At 42.8% G+C, this 18,747-nt stretch overlaps 1 protein-coding gene across 1 annotated transcript; it reads left to right on the top strand.

Annotated features, from left to right (window-relative positions):
- Positions 1–389: 389 nt before the first annotated feature.
- On the top strand, positions 390–18,605 carry elapor1 (endosome-lysosome associated apoptosis and autophagy regulator 1). Its single transcript, XM_021565754.2, has 22 exons — positions 390–583; positions 4,266–4,386; positions 4,937–5,117; positions 5,409–5,556; positions 5,774–5,854; positions 6,034–6,139; positions 6,483–6,632; positions 9,879–9,967; positions 11,870–12,071; positions 12,392–12,520; positions 12,898–12,988; positions 13,272–13,377; positions 13,564–13,701; positions 13,977–14,237; positions 14,530–14,709; positions 14,999–15,149; positions 15,414–15,507; positions 15,739–15,840; positions 16,148–16,274; positions 16,494–16,672; positions 16,812–16,977; positions 17,276–18,605. The coding sequence occupies exons 1-22, from the start codon at positions 497–499 to the stop codon at positions 17,342–17,344; spliced, it is 2,958 nt and encodes a 985-aa protein (XP_021421429.2). The 5' UTR covers positions 390–496; the 3' UTR covers positions 17,345–18,605.
- Positions 18,606–18,747: the final 142 nt, after the last annotated feature.

Genomic DNA, 18,747 nt, shown 5'->3' with positions numbered 1-18,747 from the left:
GTCAAAAAGGGCCGCGCTATCCGGATTCATTGGGACGTCCAAACCTCCCATTGAGGTTGACTTTTAAAATGGTTAAGGTAAGGGTTAAGCCGTTAAGGTTAGAGTTTTATAAGGGTAAGGGTAGGGGTTTAGCATATGGACGTCCCAAGGATACCAGATAGCACTAATCATGTCAAAAAGCACCTGTGGAGTGCGGTAATGCCTGCAAATACCCCGGAATTTTTAAATGCGAAAGATAATTGATTGTGTCAGTAAAATATACACACTCATGCTGACCATTAATTGAATAATAAAAATCTAAAAACGAGCATTTTATTTAATTATTTTTAGAGCGCTATCTAGAGAGTGAAAGCGCCTGCGCCTCATAGGTAGACTGCTAGAGGATGCTGCCAGCTGTCGTGGCATAAATTCAACCCTCCGCCCCGCATGAGTTTCACCTCCAGCGTGGAGTGGACCTGCAAGCTGTTAATTGTAGCCTACCTGCTGCTCAAGAAAGATGAAAGCTTCACACAGTTTTCTTCACCTTCTTTGGCTATTTTTTGTTAAAATTTACGCGTCCAGTGATTTGCCCATATGCAAAGAGGTAAGGAGCATGGAATGATAAATTGCCTTTTAACATAATTGTGACTAATTGACTGTATTTTCACCCATATGGCTTAACAATTACATAAAGTGCACTTCATTAGGTAACCTAAACAAAACCTATTGCATTGCTTCACATAATTGTACATTTATTTTGTATAACTCGTCTAAACTGTAACGTTTCTATTAACTAGCTGGGAATTTCTACAGAATAATTGCAAACATTTTCCTGTAGTTTTCAATGCCGTCTTTTAAAAATACATGATCCATCCTTTTATGGTCCATTATGAAAAGCATATTGACTGATCAGTTGGAGCAGAACTCATTCATATTGACATACACGTTGTCTGATGTAGCCTACGTCTCAGTTAGTAACCTCTGAATTTGACCTCCATAAATGCACTACACTGTAAACAACGAGCCATCATACGTGAAGATGATCTAGAAACCTGATCGTATTTGAAGAAGTACCCTTCACACAATTAGTAGGAATATTTTATGAGTAATAGACGTTTGCTATTGTAGGCTTTATGGAAATATGATGCAAAAAGCAATGAGTTATCACAACCATAGAATTCAAAACAGTCACACATGGCTGAGTGGCCAGTTATAGGACAGAATAAATGCAAAGCTGTTGGTATGTCTGTTAGAATTCTGATGTAATATTATGGTATTTCAAGATAGTGGGGGTCAGTTTAAAAAAAAACCTGTTGTATCACACTTTTCAGCATGGGGGTGGTGGGAGAAGGAGTCTTGGTGGTAGAGGTGCTGAACTGTGCCCCTAGACCTAATCAACAGGCCAACTGTTCTCTATTTATTTTATTTTAAGCGCTGAGGTCAAATGTAATCATTTTAAAACTCTGTTGAACCATCATCAACCCCATACACACATTCACTCTGAGGTAGCAATACAGAAATTAACCGTAAAAACAATAGATGCCTAATTTTCTACTTTCCTAAAGAGTTTGTCAATGTCATGTTATCTGAATTCAGTACTGCAGAGCTCCCGTACTCAACAGACCGACTGCAGGCCGGATCTGGACCAAGAACGGGGTCAATACGGATCATGGGTCCCAAATAAAAAATAAATAAATAAAACATTTTCAAATAAAAACATTTATTCGTCATACACACGTTTTTAGCAGATGTTATTGAGGGTGTAGGGAAATGTTTGTTTTGGGGGGCGAACTCAGTCGGGCTTCCACCCCAGTATCATATGAACACACATAAGACATGGCAAAATGTGTAGAATTGTAGGAAATTAGCATTAAAACTACAAAATGTTCTCTCTGTCAACAAGAGGGGTGGTGAACAGTTTGGGGTCGCATGGGTTGTGAGGTGGGGGTTTGTTATCACGCTGATGAATGACAATATCCATTCAGACTGTTCTTTTCCACCTAGGAAATCTGTGAGACCGGACTGTCTCACATAGTACTTGAGTACCCCTGCTGTAGAGGCTTCTGCTAGCAGCATTTCTCTTATGGACATGTGTTACACTGGTATGGCGTCAGTTAGTTTGGTGTTGCTTACATAGCCTTTATTAGTCATAGTCAGATGCCTGTGTGTGTGCAACAGTTTTCTGCCTTAAACAAGTCCTTAGTTCTCCAGTTAACAACTCTCCTGGCTGTAGTCTACTTTCTCTTCTTACTATTTGCATAACTACTGTGGTGTTTGATAATGCCTAGGCATTTCTTGTATCAATAGCGTTGTTGCTGGGGTGTGAATGGAGAGCTGATATGCACCATGCTTGCTGGTATTGGAAGTTGTCACCATATATATGACCCATACATTATTCCTTGTTTGGGTTAACAAGGTTACATAAAGACTTCATAGCACATTCTTAAGTCATACGTAACACATTCATAAGCTGTACACATTTCATGAATGCTTAGCAAAATCAGCTGGAGCAAAAACAGTTTATAGTAGAACTAACATCCCCAAGTGACTTGGCATCATGATTAGGCCCATGTAAGGACAATGTGTTCCAGGAAACCTACAGCCACCTTTACCCCAAGGTGAGAGAGCTTAGAGGCAGATTAAGTTGAAGGGACACCATGGCTGACTGATTCATCAGAATGATTTGTTTTCTGACAGTACCTGTGTGTGTGTGCCTGTGAGACCATGAGGAGACAGGGTCACAATGTCCCGTTGCCACGGTTTACTCATGTTTTTATGAACAAGGAGTATTAAATTTGAGCCAGGCAGAGCACATCTTCAATTCATGAATTTTCATTTTATCCATCAACGGTTCACTTTCACTCCCTCTCCCACTGTCTCTCTCCTCTCTCTTTCTCTCTGTCTCTCTCTCTCTTCTTCTACCTCTCTGTCTCCCTCCCCTCTCCCTCCCTCTTCTCCTCCCACTCACTCCCCTTATCTCTAAAACAAAAGCTAATGTAGCTGCACTAATAAAAAACAGAAGTGTGTTAGAGGGAACATTTGTCTGCTGGTTGTTAACTATTAATCCTACATGGTCCAGAGTGGGGGTTAGGTTTACTCTGCAAAGTGGTCTTGTTCTACAGTGCAATACTATTGAACAGAGTCCTATGGGCCCTGGTTAAAAGTAGTGCACTAGGTTGGGAATAGAGTGCCATTTGAGACGTAGCCCAGTAATTCTTCACATATATGGCCCAATGGCCTATTTAGATGCCTTGACTTTCAACCCTGTACTAGCCTTGCTTGTCAGGACTCACGGCACTCCACAGTGGCTATGAGAAGATCCTGAGTGCCAGTCCATTTCTGCTGTCTTGCCAACCCCTTATGGAATTATCATGTCAGTGAGTGACAAGGAGTTGGAATGATAGTACAAACATACTCTATCTGGGACCAGGCTAGGAAGAGACAGTACTCTTCTGTATATTCTCAGTATGCATTTTATATTCTGCTTACTGACTCACTGCTTACATCTTCTAAGTAAAGAGTACTCCTACGATGACGTTATGATGGGAGGGCTACACCTACAGCAACCTTTGTCGAAGGAAGACTTAACGTTTCTATCACACCTATAGCAAAGCCACTTGAAACAAACAAGACATCTTATGTTGCCTGTCCTCTGTCTGTAGTTGTAATGACTTGCTAAGAGATGATTGCGATGAGTTGTTGACAGAAGGGTTGGCCTGGTCTGCAGCTTTTCCATCTTTTTCCTTGGCTACTAAATAAGTCAATAACCCCAAGGTGAGGGAGATTAAGACAACAGGTGAGGCAGCAGCCTCTTGACTGCGCAAATATTGATCCGATCCTTCTATTTGGAAAGGGGGTTGGTCTAGTTTAGAGGGAAATTTGGCTGAAGGTAATGCATTATGTTGAGAAGTCATGTGTATTGGCCAGTTATACCATTTTTTAAGTCAGTTAAATCAGTCAAAATGTATTATTTCACAAATTTTAGACTCTCTGAGCATGATTACAATGGTAAAATGGTCCATCAAAATGAATATGAGTTTATTTAGGAGTTGACTTGAATATACTCTGAATGGATATCTGTGAATTAGGTCATAACCTGTGTGATGTCATGTTCCAAAAAGTCCCAATACACTGATCTCAAACTAGTACACTCTACCTACTTTTCAAAAACTAGTGTCACCATTAGAGGACTACCTTGTGAGCATTTCATCCATTGTTCAGGCTCTATACACAAAGTATATATAAATACCTGAGAAGTGTGAGTCTGTGTGTGTTTTTTCTTGCAGTCCGACTACCACTTTGAGTACACAGACTGCGATGTGCTGGGGTCTCGATGGAGGGTGGCGGTGCCCAACAAACCAGACACGTGCACAGGCCTCCCTGACCCTGTCAAGGGCACACAGTGTAGTGAGTACCCTACCTACCTACCTACCTACCTACCTACCTACCTACCTACCTACCTACCTACCTACCTACCTACCTACCTACCTACCTACCTACCTACCTACCTACCTACCTACCTACCTACCTACCCTACCCTACCCTACCCTACCCTACCCTACCCTACCCACCCTACCTTGCTCTACTTTCATACTATGTATTCATACTATGTACTAACTATACTATATAACACCCTTCACACAATCCAATATCACAGTCATTAAAGGTATACCCTTATTACAACTCTCTACATGCAGTACACAGTTTCAAGGTAAGTCTCAGTCTTTCTCTTGATACTTCACCTTCTCCCTCACCTCCTTTTCAAAATGTCGGAGGTAAGTGTCGGAGGTAAGTGAGGAGACCATTGGAGGACATCTTCTCCTCAGAACCTATGACGTTTTGAAGAGGCGGGGAGAGAGGATGTGAGGAGCAAAGAAAGGACTATTGAGATGCACCCACAGTGTCTTCCTGGCCTGCACTAGTCTCATCCCTCTCTTCTCCCCCCCCCCCCCCCCAGCGTTCTCCTGCAGCGAGGGGGAGTTCCTGGACATGAGAAGCCAGGAGTGTCAGAAGTGTTCTGGTGGGACCTACTCTCTGGGGACGGGCGTGGCCTTCGATGAGTGGGACAGCATGCCGGCTGGCTTCATCTCACACGGGATGAACATGAACATAGCTGACATCTACACCAACTGCTCAAAGTCAGTATCTCTCTCTGTCTTGCTTACAGCGGGTGTGGGAAGAGAGTAGTAACTCTTCATCTCAAGCTTCGGTTATTTTATGGCCATTTACATCAGCCTGGTCCCAGATCTGTACAGCCAATTCCTGATGGCAAGACAGTACAAACCGATCTGGGACCAGGCTACCTTTCTACACAGCCGCATACTGTTTAGTGCATTGGAAGACACCCTTATTTTGGTTACTATTTATCTCAACCTTTAGAGCTACTGTCTATTTCTAACAGTATTTGTCTCTTTTGTCTTCCGCTATAGCTCGACCTGGATACCGAAAGGCGACTACATTGCCTCGAACATAGATGAGTGCACCTCTACCTTGTCCTACGCGGTGAGCCTGAAGAAAGCAGGCACTGTGTCCTTTGAGTACTTCTACCCAGACAACACCATCTTCTTTGAATTCTACGTGAGTGTTGCATGTTCTATGTTTTAAGTGTTCTATGTGAGTGTTCCATGATGATACTCTTCATTCATTCCAATGGACAGAGCTACGTGATGTGCTCCTCAATCGATCTCCATCATCTCCGTGCTATCTAAACGAGTAACTGTAATGAACTCAACTGTGTGTGTGTCAGGCAGCAATGTAATATTGATCTCCTCGCACTGTCTTGTCCTCCGTCCAGGTTCAGAATGACCAGTGCGAGTCCACAGACTCTGAGGGTCGCTGGATGAGGACCTCAGAGAAAGACTGGACTCCCCACAATGTGAGTCTTACTAATATAGCCCCCACATGTCCATACACTGAGCATGGTGGGGTGGGTGACCCTAATCTCAGAACCTTAAACCAAATCTTATCTGCGCGAGCTATGCTAATGTCTATTAACAAATTAAGGGGGTTTATGTATGACCCCGACGGTTTCTCTCGCTCTCTGTCTCTGTCCAGTTGAAGCTGAATCGAGGCAACAACGTGCTCTACTGGAGGACCACGTCTTTTGCACTGGTGGGCAGTGCTGTCAAACCTGTGCTGCTTCGCAACATTGCTATCTCAGGTACTATACAGCAGTCATCAATGTCATCATTTTGTATCCTGAATTGTTAGCAGATTGCCCTCCCTTGTTTATTTAGGCTTGATTATGATACCCCGGCAGGAATATTTGAATCATTAGTCAAAACATTTGAGCAATTTGTCGACCCAACACCTAGCAAACTCGTCAAGAGATTAGGATCTCTTGGTGTTACGGTTTGACAGTCGCTGGACCGAGGTTTACTTCCCGGTTGGGGCCACCCCTCAAAAGTGCTGCAATGTGAAAAACTGTAAAGCTAAGATGCACACCTCTTTTTACTCTTGTTTCTGTTAATCATTACTGATTGGTAATCGTCCTTCTCCTCCAGGGGTTGCCTATACGTCAGAGTGTTTCCATTGTAAACCTGGGACCTACAGCGCCAAGCCAGGCTCTGCTCACTGTACCCCCTGCCCTGCTGACTCCTACTCCAACAAGGGAGCCACGGTGTGCCAGCAGTGTGAAGTAGACAAATATGCAGGTATGTTTGCATTCTAGCACCAACTACGGTACCAGTCCAAAAGTTTAGATACACCTACTCATTTTTTACAATTTTCTACATTATAGAATAATAGTGAAGACAAAAACTATGAAATAACACATATTGAATCATGTAGTAACCAAAAATGTGTTAAACAAATAAAATATATTTTATATTTGAGATTCTTCAAATAGCCACCCTTTCCCTTGATGACAGCTTTGCACACTCTTGGCATTCTCTCAACTAGCTTCATGAGGAATGTTTTTCCAACAGTTTTGAAGGAGTTCCCACATATTCTGAGCACTTGTTGGCTGCTTTTCCTTCACTCTGCGGTCCAACTCATCCCAAAACATCTCAATGAGGTCGGGTGATTGTGGAGACCAGGTCATCTGATGCAGCACTCCCTCACTCTCCTTGGTCAAATATCCCTTACACAGCCTGGAGGAGGGTTTGGGGTCATTGTCCTGTTGAAAAACAAATGATAGTCCTTCTAAGTGCAAAACAGATGAGATGAAGTATCGCTGCAGAATGCTGTGGTAGCCATGCTGTTTAAGTGTGCCTTGAATTCTAAATAAATCACTGACAGTGTCACCAGCAAAGCACGCCCACACTATCACACCTCTTCCTCCATGCTTCACGGTGGGAACCACACATGCAGAGAATAACCCTTCACCTACTCTGCGTCTCACATAGACACGGCGGTTGGAACCAAAAATCTCAAATTTGGACTCAAATTTGGATTTCCACCGGTCTAATGTCCATTGCTCGTGTTTCTTGACCCAATCAAGTCTCTTCTTCTTATTGGTGTCCTTTAGTAGTGGTTTCTTTTCAGCAATTCGACCATGAAGGCCTGCTTGTCACGCAGTCTCCTCTGAACAGTTGATGTTGAAATGTGTCTGTTACTTGAACTCTGTGAAGCATTTATTTGGGCTGCAATCTGAGGCTGGTAACCAATGAACTTATCCTCTTGGTCTTGCTTTCCTGTGTCGGTCCTCATGAGAGCCAGTTTCATCATAGCATTTTATGGTTTTTGCGACTGCACAAAGAAACTTTCAAAGTTCTTGACATTTTCAGGATTGATTGACCTTCATGTCTTAAAGTAATGATGGACTGTCATTTCTCTTTGCTTATTTGAGCTGTTATTGACATAATATGAATTTGTTTTTTCCCCAAATAGGGCTATCTTCTGTATACCAACCCTACCTTGTCACAACACAACTGATTTGTCTCAAACACATTTTTTTAAATAAAGAAAAACCCTGGAATGAATAGGTGTGTACAAACTTTGACTGGTACTACATACAGTTGAAGTGGGAAGTTTACATACACCTTAGCCAAATACATTTAAACACAGTTTTTCACAATTCCTGACATTTAATCCTAGTAAAAATTCCCTGTCTTAGGTCAGTTTGGATCCCCAATTTATTTTAAGAATGTGAAATGTCAGAATAATAGTTGAGAGAATGATTTATTTCAGCTTTTATTTATTTCATCACATTCCCAGTGGGTCAGAAATGTACATACACTCAATTAGTCTTTGGTAGCATTGCCTTTAAATTGTTTAACTTGGGTAAAACGTTTCGGGCAGCCTTCCACAAGCTTCCCACTATAAGTTGGGTAAATCTTGGCCCATTCCTCCTGACAGAGCTGGTGTAACTGAGTCAGGTTTTTATGCCTCCTTGCTCGCACATGCTTTTTCAGTTCTGCCCACAAATGTTCTATAGGATTGAGGTCAGGGCTTTGTGATGGCCACTCCAATACCTTGACTTTGTTGTCCTTAAGCCATTTTGCAACAACTTTGGAAGTATGCTTCTTGACTGATGTCTTGAGATGTTGCTTCAATATATCCACATAATTTTCCTACCTCATGATGCCATCTATTTTGTGAAGTGCACCAGTCCTGCAGCAAAGCACCCCCACAACATGATGCTGCCACCCCCGTGCTTCACGGTTGAGATGGTGTTCTTCGGCTTGCAGGCCTCCCCCTTTTTCCTCCAAACATAACGATGGTCATTATGGCCAAACAAGTTCTATTTTTGTTTCATTAGACCAGAAGACATTTCTCCAAAAAGTACGATCTTTGTCCCCATGTGCAGTTGCAAACTGTAGTCTGGCTTTTTTATGGCGGTTTTGGAGTAGTGGCATCTTCCTTGCTGAGCGGCCTTTCAGGTTTTGTCGATATAGGACTCGTTTTACTGTGGAAATAGATACTTTTGTACCTGTTTCCTCCAACATCATCACAAGGTCCTTTGCTGTTCTGGGATTGATTTGCACTTTTCGCACCAAAGTACGTTTATCTCTAGGAGACAGAACGCGTCTCCTTCCTGAGCAGCGTGACGGCTGCGTGGTCCCATGGTGTTTATACTTGCGTACTATTGTTTGTACAGATGAACGTGGTACCTTCAGGTGTTTGGAAATTGCTCCCAAGGATGAACCAGACTTGTGGAGGTCTACAATTATTTTTCTGAAGTCTTGGCTGATTTCTTTTGATTTTTCCATGATGTCAAGCAAAGAGGCACTTAGTTTGAAGATAGGCCTTGAAATACATCCACAGGTACACCTCCAATTGACTCAAATTATGTCAATTAGCCTATCAGAAGCTTCTCAAGCCATGACCTCATTTTCTGGAATTTTCCAAGCTGTTAAAAGACACAGTCAACTTTGTGCATGTAAACTTCTGACTTACTGGAATTGTGATACAGTGAATTATAAGTGAAATAATGTCTGTCTGTAAACAATTGTTGGAAAAATGACTTGTGTCATGCACAAAGTCCTAACCGACTTTCCAAAACTATAGTTTGTTAACAAGAAATTTGTGGAGTGGTTGAAAAATTATTTTAATGACTCCAACCTAAGTGTAAGTAAACTAGATATTTCTCCCTGTTACAACCGCTTGAATAGTGGATTGCTCATTTGCAAGTCACCACACACATTTGTAATTTATGCAAATATACTGTATATGCTCTTGGTTCAGTTAAATGCACAGGCTGTGTGGTTGGTTGACTTAGTCTAAGTGTGTATGGTATCTCTGGATCTTAATGGTGGTTGTGTTTTTCTCCTGCCTCCTGGCGGTTTTCCCCTGGGTCGTGTTCAGTAGGGTACACCGTCACAAAATGTTTAGCAACAGAACACAAAAATCTGTTTTGTTATTGGACAAGTTCATGCACTACCACTCTGTTTCGAAATGTGACTGAACACAACCTACTGAACACAACCTTGGTTTCCTTGTTCAAACTCTTCTTCCAGAGGCCGGATCAGGGAGCTGCAAGCGGAGGCCTGCATGTACCACCAGTGACTACTTCTACACACACACCCCATGTGACTCCAAAGGACAGGTAATACTATGGGAAAAGTAAATGAGAAAGTAAATGAAGCTGACTGACAATGCTGTTCTTATGTGAGCAGTCAGTTGGTTTTTCATGGCTCAGGTCACTGCAGTGACCACCAGCTGGAGTTGGTATCAGCTTTCCTTACATATTAATTTCCTGTTTAGCCCTGACAGGTTCTATTCAACCAGTATGTGCTCAGTCATGATGATTATCCATAATGTAGCATATATACAGTACCAGTCAAAAGTTTGGACACACCTTCTCATTCCAGGGTTTTTCTTTATTTGTAAGATGTTCTAAATTGTAGAATAAGAGTGAAGACATCAAAACTATGAAATAACACATATGGAATCATGTAGTAACCAAAAAAGTGTTTAAAAAAATCAAAATTTGTTTTATATTTGAGATTCTTCAAAGTAGCCACCCTTTGCCTTGATGACAGCTTTGCACAGTCTTGGCATTCTCTCAACCAGCTTCATGAGGTAGTCACCTGGAATGCATTTCAATTAACAGGTGTGCCTTGTTAAAAGCGAATTTGTGGAATTTCTTTCCTTAATGCGTTTGAACCAATCAGTTGTGTTGTGACAAGGTAGGGGAGGTATACAGAAGATAGCCCTATTTGGTAAAAGACCAAGTCCATATTATGGCAAGAACAGCTCAAATAAGCAAAGAGAAATGACAGTCCATCATAACTTTAAGACATGGTCAGTCAATCCTGAAAATGTCAAGAACTTTGAAAGTTTCTTCAATTGCAGTCACAAAAACCGTCAAGCGCTATGATGAAACTGGCTCTCATGAGGACCACCACAGGAATGGAAGACACAGAGTTACCTCTGCTGCAGAGGATAAGTTCATTAGAGTTACCAGCCTCAGAAATCAGCAATTAACTGCACCTCAGATTGCAGCCCAAATAAATGCTTCACGGAGTTCAAGTAACAGACACATCTCAACATCAACTGTTCGGAGGAGACTGCTTCAAGGTCGATTTGTTGCAAAGAAACCGTGACTAAAGGACACCAATAAGAAGGAAAGACTTGCTTGGTCCAAGGAACATGAGCAATGGACATTAGACCAGTGGAAAGCTGTCCTTTGGTCTTATGAGTCCAAATTTGAGATTTTTGGTTCCAACCGCTGCCTTTGTGAGACGGATGATTTCTGCATGTGTGTTTCCCACTGTGAAGCATGGAGGAGGAGGAGATGTGATGCTGTGGGAGTGCTTTGCTGGTGACACGGGCAGTGATTTATTTCGAATTCAAGGCACACTTAATGGCTACCACAGCATTCTGCAGCGGTACGCCATCCCATTTATTTTTCAATAGGACTATGACCCAAAACACATCTCAAGGCTGTGTAAGGGCTGTTTGACCAAGAAGGAGAGTGATGGAGTGCTGCATCAGATGATCTGGCCTCCACAATCACCCGACCTCAACCCAATTAAGATGGTTTGGGACAAGTTGGACCGCAGAGTGAAGGAAAAGCAGCTAACAAGTGCTCAGCATATGTGGGAACTCCTTCAAGACTCTTGGAAAATAATTCCAGCTCATGAAGCTGGTTGAGAGAATGCCAAGAGTGTGCAAAGCTGTTATCAAGGGTGGCTACTTTGAAGAATCTCAAATATAAAATATATTTTGATTTGTTCACCACCTTTTTGGTTACTACATGATTCCATATGTCTTAGTTCATCGTTTTTATGTCTTCACTATTATTCTACAATGTAGAAAATAGTAAAAATAAAGAAAAACCCTTGAATGAGTAGGTGTGTTCAAACTTTTGACTGGCACTGTACATTGATGTGATATGTGGTTATTTTACCTCACTTAGTTGATTACACCTATTATACATGAATAAGAGTGTCTGCTAAATGACTAAAATGTAAATGTAATTCATAACTCTTGCTGTGTTTCTTAGACCCAGCTGATGTACAAGTGGATCGAGCCAAAGATCTGTAGTGAGATTGTTGAAGGGACCGTGGATAACAGTACTGGAGGAGCGGTGAAGCTACCAGCCTCTGGACAGATGGAGACCTGCCCTCCCTGTAACCCTGGCTTCTCTGTCACCAACACCTCAGGCTGCGAACCCTGTCCTCACGGATCCTACTCCAATGGAACAGGTGGGAAAACCCCTCCTCAACGATTGATGAAATGTATTAACGGAAATAGACATTATTGTGCTATGTTTTGTGCTAGGTGCTAACTTACGCCAATGTTTTTATGCTGTCTGATCTTTTGTCACATTAATTATTTACTTAATCCTCTATGTCCCCTTTGGGACATAAGACCACTTTGGCACAAATGTAAACCCATTTTAACTGTAGCTCTCAATCCCTCATGTCCATATCCAGCCTGTGCTGATTGCTTGAGGGCCGCTGGTGGGCAACAAACCCTCTACGGTCTCTTTATCCAAAACTCTCTATCCATACTCTATGTGCAGCCTGTGCAGAGTGTCCTGTCGGAACAGAGCCGGTGGTGGGCTTTGAGTACAAGTGGTGGAACAAGATGCCCGACAACATGAGGAGCTCTGTCTACAGCCGGGAGTACAGCGACTCAGCCAGGAGCACGGGCAAGGGACACTAATACCTTTTTCGCTCTACTGAGGCAAACCAAGCCAAGTTGTAATGGGCTGGCCTAGTTATGAATAAGCAATAGTTACAGTGGACTCAAGAGCACTGGTACATATGTAAAGGACTCAAATACCCTTTTAACACTGTCACGCTGACCCGAACCGCACTGTGGTGATTTTGGTGTGTAACCAGGACCGCTGGTACAGCTCTGCTTGGCTCGGTTTGGCTAAATTCAGCAGTGTGAATAAGGCCTACTTTTGAATGAGCAGTCATACAGTAATTTACTTGATCCTGAGTGTTGCATTGGACGTGATGTGCACTCTCTGTTGGTGGTCTGTGAAGTTATTGATTGTTGATCTGTTGTCGTGACTGACAGGATGGGAGGTGGCAGGAGAGTACATCTACACCACCCAAGGGGATCTGGACTCTGACTACATGATGCTCTCACTCACTGTCCCTGGATACAGGTAGGGCTCACAGGGTCAATCTGTGGAAGTTACAACAAAACACCCGAATGAAACTGCTTATGAATGGGTTATGCATGAATTATGAATGTGTTATAAAGTCCTTTATATAGGTACCCTTCTAAAAAAAAAGGGTTACCCTTGAATTGAACATATTTGCATAATTACTGTATGTGTAATGTTACAGTATATGTGTTGTACAGTAGGTGTCATGTATTGATGCGGCTGTAGTAAAAAAATAAAAATTGTAAATAGAAGTTACCTTAAGTATTTTCTGTCTCCCTAGGTTGCCTCACTCGGTGGCTAAAGATGATGAGAGGAGTGAACTGTCGCGGATCTCCTTTGTCTTTGAGACCCAGTGCACCGCTGATTGTACCCTCTACTTTATGGCGGTGGGAGAGAATATCTAATGCCACACTTCATGCAACAATTTAAAGTATTTGTAGTCACAGTGCATTTTGGTTCATCCGTATTCAAGACCTACAGAGTTGTAACATTGATGTAAACAAAAATACAGATTCTGTGGCCCCGTATGGAAAATGGATGAAATATAAGGGTTCTTCTTGTTCTTTTCCCAGGGTTACAGTGAGAGGACCAATGACATGGTGGAGCACTGGAGTGGCACGACCAGGAAACAGTCCTACTCCTACCTAGTGAAGAGCAACAGCACCGTCAGCTTTACCTGGGGCTTCCAACGCACCCAAGCCTACAGTGAGGTGAGATAGATGGACACAGACACACTCACACTCAACACACTTAGATCCATGGACATTTCAGCCGTTTCATTGCCGAGCTTTCCATCACAGAAAGTGGACCTTTACCTGAGGGTCAACACGCCCCATGTCTTCCGAAACACTAACACATCTCTGCCGACAATGCATGACTCAACTCCACAATAACATTTCAGCCCCTTATGAAGGAGTGATGTGTGTATGACTAGTGTGCCATAGCCTTCCATACTCTGTGAGTACTGTCCCTAACTTCTCCTCAGGTGAGGCAGTACAGCAGTGACTTTGCCAAGATGTACACTGTCCAAATCACCAACGTGGTGGGTGGTGTGGCCTCTCAGTGTCGCCACTGTGCCTTGGGCTCCGGGTCGGCCTCAGAATGCGTCCCCTGCCCTCCAGCCCACTACATGGTCAATGGGACAGGCGTGTGTAAGAGCTGCCCTCCCAACACCTTCATCAGGGCTGATCAGACTGTAGGGGAGGCAGCCTGTATCCACTGTGGACCCAATACGCACAGCAACAAGGTGAGGAAAGGGATCGACGACGAACTGAAGAACTGTTGTATTCGTGCATTGATCAGATAACGTAGGCCTTGCGCGTAAAGGTTTATAGCTGGGGACGGAACACAAATCAAAGTACTAATCAAGATCAATGCATCATTGTTGCATTTGTAAAGCCTGTGTTACACAATACTTATTTATTGTGTTTTGAAGGTGTGCCCATGATAATGCATTTCATTGTTTCCCCGATAATAGTAATACATTTGTGTCCATGATAATGTATGGTAATTCTGTTTCTTCCCCCATCCCCTCACAGGCCCACTCAGCCTGTGTTAGCGACTGTAGACTGGACCTGCAGTCCACTGGCGGAGGAGAGGTCCTCCAATATGATTTCACCCCCCTGGCTAACATCACCAGCTTCCAGAGCAGCCCACGTTTCACCAGTAAAGGCCTCCGATACTACCACCAGTTCAGGGTCGGCCTCTGTGGAGAAGAGGTACGGCTGATGGATGCATATGGTTATATTTAGAATACACCTTTGGTCAATCTCAAAATGATTTTCCTCGCTTCCTTGCATCCTCTCTTCAAACCTGATCAAAATGTCAGAGGAGAGCAAAGATCTCATCTTTCTATCTCCTCGAATGCTCTTCTCGCTTCCCTCTGACGCAAGGAAATAGGACGCAAGGAATGAAGAAAAATACCTTTGAGATTTACCCCTTGAAAACAGTAACGATGGTTACACAGAAACTCACATTAATGGTGATTCTCTGTTGTGACCCATGTAGGGCAGAGAGGTGGCGGTGTGCGTGGACAACGTGACAGAGAGCAGGAAGGAGGTCAGAGGTTACGCCTGTCAGTCCACTGTGGTGCCCTCTGAGGTCAGAGGTCAGAGTGTGGTGTCATCCCAACCCTTCACTATCGGTGACACACTCATTGGTAAGAGATCAAGCTTTACTCCATGGTGCATCCCTCTCAAATAGCAATGGATACACACCAAAAATCACCTAGCTGGTAAAGGGGCTTGGGGACAGCTTTGCATGAAGCCAAGCATGCACATTAAATGACTATTGTCCATTTTCTTTGTTGGGTAACTTTACCAACTGATCATGATCAACAGGGTGGTGTACAGAAAACGCTGTCACCATTGCTGTGTCGATGTTTCTCCTCTCTTTCTTTAACATGTTCTGTTTCTGTCTGAAGGGGTTACTTCTGACACATCTCTGGATAGCATTGCCTCCCTTGAGAGCTCTTTCATTACCAAGTCCAACCTGCCTGATGTCATTTTCTACTACAGGTATCATCATCAATCTGGGTTTTCAAATAAAACAAATCTGTTAGTGTTCCAGGGGTGTTGTATACTTTCAAGCCAGTACTTTTGAAATGTTAATGCAGAGACATTCCATGTGTTCTAGTGGTGGCTATTTTGTTGTTCTACAATAGAGTACTGTCCCAACTCAGTACTATATAACCTCTCTTTATCTGCCACTGGACTCTGTATTTAGAAGTCATATTATGTCCACCACAGGTCCAGTGAAACAACACAGGCATGTAAAAAGGGAAGGACGACTACCATCAGACTGAGATGTGATCCTACAGTGGCAGGAAAGGACCAGATTACACTCCCAAGGTATGGACTACTGTACATGACGAACTGACTGAAGGAAGCTATGGGGACTCTCAAAATGTGGCTGAACTGACAGACACGCTGATATTTGTACCGAGAGTGACTTCCTGTGGAATAATGGTGGAACTACAACTACTACACCACCTCAAATAAAGACTTGCTGTTACAGCTTAGCCATGACCCCAGCTGGACTGTGTGATGTCTGGCAGACTACAGTGTGCTAAACTCTCCCAACCCCGAGTAAGAGCAGAGCGCCAACAGTTGCTTGGCGAATTTTAACATTTGATTCGGTCTTTGTTGTCCTGTCCAGTAAATGTTCAGAGGGGACGTGTGACGGTTGCTCCTTCCATTTCCTATGGCGGTCTCTGTATGCCTGTCCACTCTGTACAGAGAGCCACTACAGAGAGATAGTCAGCGCCTGCATTCAGGGAATACAGGTAAGATAGTACATTATTACAGAGTCCTGCTTTCTTACACTCTTCTCTTCTGGCTTTGGAGCATACGGCTACAAAAAGCTTCTACATCATGCCAGACAGTCCTTTGCAGCTTTTTGATTCTTAACTAGGCATGGTGTCTAATGTAGACTTGCGATAACACTATCAAAACAGCCAAATTGTACCAATGTGTTTGTGTGTCTCTCTCGCTCTCTCTTTCAGAGAACCACCTACGTGTGGCAGCAGCCCCTGCAGTGCACTGGTGGTGTGTCCCTTCCTGCCCAGACGGTCAGTGCCTGTGTGACCCTGGACTTCTGGCTGAAGGTCGGAGTGTCCACAGGGACGGTCGCTGCCATACTGCTCATCAGCATCAGCTGCTACTTCTGGAAGAGAACTCGCAAGTAAGATACAGTCTGTCTATGTGTGTGTGTTGTGTACACCTGTACATGCATGTGAGGAGTGACAGGAGTCTATTTGTGTGTGTGTGTGTGTATTCGTGCACCAGTGACGGTGTGTGGTTTTTCTCCCCTCCACATGCAGGCTGGAATATAAGTACTCCAAGCTGATGATGACTGCTGGAGATAAGGAGTGTGAGCTGCCTGCTGCAGACAGCTGTGCCATCATGGAGGGGGAAGATGCAGAGGACGACCTCATCTACCTCACCAAGAAATCCTTCTTCACGAAGATCAAGTCCTTCTCCAGAGAGGTGAGGCCAAAAAGGTGGTGATGTGATGTTTTTAAAAAAAAATTTAAACAGGAGTCCTCCTTATACAGGGAACTGGACACAATATCTATATCACTGTATGTGGTTTGTATACATATTTTGCATTGCAAAGATTTTGTTGTAATAAAATGCCTGACCTGTGTCTGTAATCATGTAACTCAAAACTCTAAGAGACATTGAAATTGCAATGGAAAGTAGTATATAACTTAGTTACTATCTTATCCATGAATGTTTTGATCACTCTAAAATGAGAACACCTGTATTTGATGTGTTTCCACAGAGATCGTCAGATGGATTTGACTCTGTTCCCCTGAAGTCATCATCAGGTTTGGAGATGGAGATGAGCTAGAGCGAGGATTCCCAAATGTTTTTTTTATGCCGCAGCGCCCTAAAAATGATAAGGCTCTGGTGGACCCCCCCCCCCCCCCCAGTTTGGAAACCCCTGAGCTAGAAGAGTACATGAAACCTCCTTCAACCTCTGGATAAAGGAACACATATGGGATGTAATAATTATTCATTGAGTTGAAATGTAAAGAGCGTTGCAGATAGAAATGTATTAAATAGAGCTGACGATTTCCTGGACCCCATTCTACCTGTTCTACACAATTAGGGTTGCAAAATTCCCAGGTTTTCCAGAAATCCCAGGTGGAAGATTCCTGGAATCAGGAGGGAATAAGCAGGAAATATGGGATTCCTCCAACCAGGATTTCTGGAAAACTTGGGATTTCTGGAAAATATGGGGAAAGTTACCAGAATTCTGCAACCCTATACACAATACATTTCTATTGGAACGTTCTGCAATGTTGCACCATCCTGAACAGTATGAATGTTGCTCCCCTCACTGCATAGCACCAATGGACAAGAAGCATATATTCTAAACCAAACAGAAAGGAATGAATGGAACAGCCGGAACATGATGGAAGTCTTTATAAGTTCACAGAGAGATGAACAGAGCAAACCTTTTGTTCAGAAACACTCAATTTAAACCCTCAACATCTCTGGGATGTTGCAAGGACTAGATAATGAGAATATGTTTTTCATCTGAAGTTATGTATTTGGTCATATCAAAACAAATGCTTGTTTCCAGGAGGAGAATGCATTTCTAATGAAATCGTGTTGGTGTTTTGGTGCTAATATGGACCGATTTGTTGCTCTGCTAATAGCAATACAGTTTGCAGCCATGTAGTGGGTACCTGATCTTTTATGGTGAGATTTATTTTCCACAATATTTTAGATATATTTTCACAAAACATGTGAACCTGTGCTTTTGTGCTTTTGTTGAATTAATTATGTCTTACAGTAACATGTGCATTTTCATTATTAAAGGCCATTATGGGTCTTCCTTATGACAATACAACATCTTTAAAATATATATATTTAAAAATAAATCCAACTGTCTGTTGCCAAAATTATTTGGTGAAAAGCATTACTGTATTTTATTTCTACTCCACTACTGGGGTATAGTTGTATTTGATTTGGAAATAGAGCCATTTACTTAATGTTTGATACATGTTTCCTTTATTGAATCTTGAAAGTAATTTTCTTAGCATTAAATTCACTGTTTGTCTATGCTCTTAAATAAACTTATAAAAAAGGTTCTGTGAAAAAAAGACGTTTGTCCAAAGACATTACAGTATGAAGATATGCAGAAACTCCATCTCCCCGATAACGCGTGTAAGCGATGTCATGGCGACGTTGGATAGCTAAGCTCATGCGCAGAAACACGTCACCGGCTAACGGTCTCGCGCCGAA

Source organism: Oncorhynchus mykiss, chromosome 16, assembly GCF_013265735.2.
Source record: "Oncorhynchus mykiss isolate Arlee chromosome 16, USDA_OmykA_1.1, whole genome shotgun sequence".
Classification (NCBI taxonomy): Eukaryota; Metazoa; Chordata; class Actinopteri; order Salmoniformes; family Salmonidae; genus Oncorhynchus; species Oncorhynchus mykiss.
Note: the sequence above shows the minus strand (reverse complement) of the source record. Positions and strands in the feature narration are given on the sequence as shown.